The 2,651-nt window shown below is 43.2% G+C and overlaps 1 protein-coding gene across 1 annotated transcript in view; it reads right to left on the bottom strand.

Annotated features, from left to right (window-relative positions):
* Nucleotides 1-1,079: 1,079 nt before the first annotated feature.
* MXI1 (MAX interactor 1, dimerization protein) overlaps nt 1,080-2,651 on the bottom strand; it is a 35,139-nt gene continuing 33,567 nt past the window's right edge. The window contains exons 7-8 of the mRNA XM_018562564.1: nt 2,580-2,649; nt 1,080-1,681 (exon numbers count right to left, since the gene is read on the bottom strand). Of these exons, the coding sequence (XP_018418066.1) occupies nt 1,518-1,681; nt 2,580-2,649 (234 nt within the window). The 3' untranslated portion in view covers nt 1,080-1,517. The remainder of the gene's footprint in view (nt 1,682-2,579; nt 2,650-2,651) is intronic.

Here is a 2,651-nt window from a genome sequence, read left to right as displayed (position 1 = left end):
TGGCTTTTTTTTTAATCTAGAGGGAAATTTTGACATTTCTATGAAAATGATATATCAAATGTTAAAACCTAAAGCATAACCCGCAGTTAGATTCACCCACCCCAGCTGATGAAGGATCTAGTGCTTGTTTTGTAGCGCAGGAGTAGGCAATTTCAACCCTGGACTTATGCCTGTGGCTGTCAAAGTCTTGCAATTCCTAATGGGATTTGTAGTTGCACCACAGCTGGAGGGCCGGAGCTTGCCTACCCCTGGTCTAGAGGATGGGTTAGCAAAGAGTAATACTCAACTTAACCTGTTACAGCTGGCAGTTCACTTCTCTTCTCTTTACTGCTAGGATGTGGGTGGGCAATCCTAAATCATCATGTATGATGCAGGACCCGCAGGCATGTCAGGTGGATATGACATGGCAGATGGTCCAGCATTTTACATAATGACATTGGCAAGAGGGGTGGTGACAAGAAGATTGGCTTTGCGGTATCAGAACCAGAGAGGAGGGAGTTTGTGGAAGCGGATTCAAGTATTACCCTGTGCTAGCCCATCACCTAGGTATAATGAAGACTACATCCTTCACCTTGGGGGAAAACAAGTATAAAGATTTTTTAACTGCCCAGAGTTAGGCTTTGAAGAAGAGGTGTTAAGCATCCTATTTGTGCCCTCCCGTACCACTCATGAACTTGGGAAAACTCTAAAAAAATAATAAACTTTTAAGAAAGGGTTGTGGTTTTTCTAAAATGATAAAAGGTTGTCTGACCAGCTTACATACCAATTATATTAAATTGTAGATACAAATATTGCTTAATGGAGGTCACCTCTAACTTATAACATCCTCATGATTGGTCACTGTTCATCTTCTAGCGTCCCCATTAGTGGATATTTGGAACCAGTAAAACGCTCTGTAAACAGAGGAAGTCTAAAAGGAGATGAAACAAAACAAAGGAACAGACACTCAAGTAGTGTGCTTCCTGAAGCGGCCACCTTCCAGGTCCACGGGGCTCGTGAACCCCCAAACCAAAGGCGGTGAGAGAAGACTGCTGGTATTTGAAAATCCTAGGACATTTGAAGACCATCTGTGGGTCCTAGATAAGGCTGGCTTCATAAACCTACAATACTTCTCCAAAAAACATGGCGTTGAAACCAGAAGACGGGCCAGCAACCACAATCTGTAAGGGATCTCCTCTTCAGAAGGGTCTTCTAGTTGCCAAATTAAGGCAAAAAATACGTCATCAAGTTCTAAGCTTTAAAAAAAATAATAATACAACCACAGAGCGGGATCGAGTTGTGCTCAAGTTAGACCCTGGTAATCTCCAGTATTACAAAAGTTGGGTGATCTTCAAGTAATGCTCTTGATTGTACGCTGGGTGTAAGATTTTGGTCCAGCATGTGGATGAAACTTCCCAACACTTGTGCAACTCATGGCTGAGGAAGAGATCGAAACCAAGAGTGGACCACTGATAACTGCCAGCAGAAAGTATCATCCACGCCCATGGTTCATCGTATGAGTTGGCCTGGCCTGTGTCCTACGAGTGGAACGCCAGATTAATGGATGCGCTGGAGTAACCTTCGTCGCTGGCCGCGCTCTGCATACTATTGTGGTCATCCAGGTCACTGATGCTGGTGCTACTGGAACTGTCCACTTCCAGCGGGGAGAATTCCGTGCTCTCAACGTCCACTTCAATCTCTTCTGCAGAAAATAAAACATTTTGCGTTAATGGCTACTCTCTGGCCAACAAAGTTTATGTAGCAGCCCCACATACAGAAAAAGTTATGGCAACTATATTATGGTCAATATGTTCGCTTAATGATTAGCACGGTGATCTTGCAGTGCTAGGGCCAAGGTTTCAGTTCCTACCAGGGCTGTTTATATAAGGAAGACATTACAATCACAATACAATTCACGACAAGATGGTAAGGAGGGCCCTGCCCCTGAGGGCCTACAATCTAACCCTTACATTGGTGGTCATTGGAAAGAATGCTCCTTACATTGGTGGTAACTAGGAAAAAGCTAACCACATTGGTAGTTAGGTGGAAGAATGCACTCGTTACAGATAATCATCTTAGCTATTGGTGTCAATTGTTACATATCTGAGAGACAGAAATTACTCATTGTTCAAGGAGCCCCTAGCAACCACTGGATGTGTTGGAAATACAACATTATATACTGTAATTTATCTTTTGAGCTGTAGATGGCACTGTAGTGCAATGTTAGTCTCTATGTGAATGATTATCTAAGATACACAGGAAGTGCTTTTCTCTCTGTTTCCTGCACTATGCTGTATACATACGTGTAATGTTCTTCTAAGCAAGTAAAACCTAATTCAGCATTCCTCAAGATCTCAGTGCTTCATCTAAAACACATAACCAACAGAAGGAACCCTAGTTTTCCGTGGAACCCTGCTTGAGAAAAGCTTGACTAGATCCTTTATCAGTTATTTATTGTTGTGTCCCCCCATCGGGGAGCTTTCCCATCATTGTCTGGATTTTGCTGGAGGTTCACCTTCTTAAAATATGAAATATAAATATATAACCAAGTGGACTTCATACAATCATTCTGCACTAGTCCAGCAGGATCCCATTCTCACCTCGCTCAGAGTCGGATCTTTCAGATGACATGGTAGAGCCGATGCTGTCCGTGCGTACCCGCTCCGGCTCCT

This window comes from Nanorana parkeri, unplaced genomic scaffold, assembly GCF_000935625.1.
Source record: "Nanorana parkeri isolate BGI_ZX_2015 unplaced genomic scaffold, ASM93562v1 scaffold585, whole genome shotgun sequence".
Lineage (NCBI taxonomy): Eukaryota > Metazoa > Chordata > Amphibia > Anura > Dicroglossidae > Nanorana > Nanorana parkeri.
This window is presented reverse-complemented; position numbering and strand designations above follow the sequence as displayed.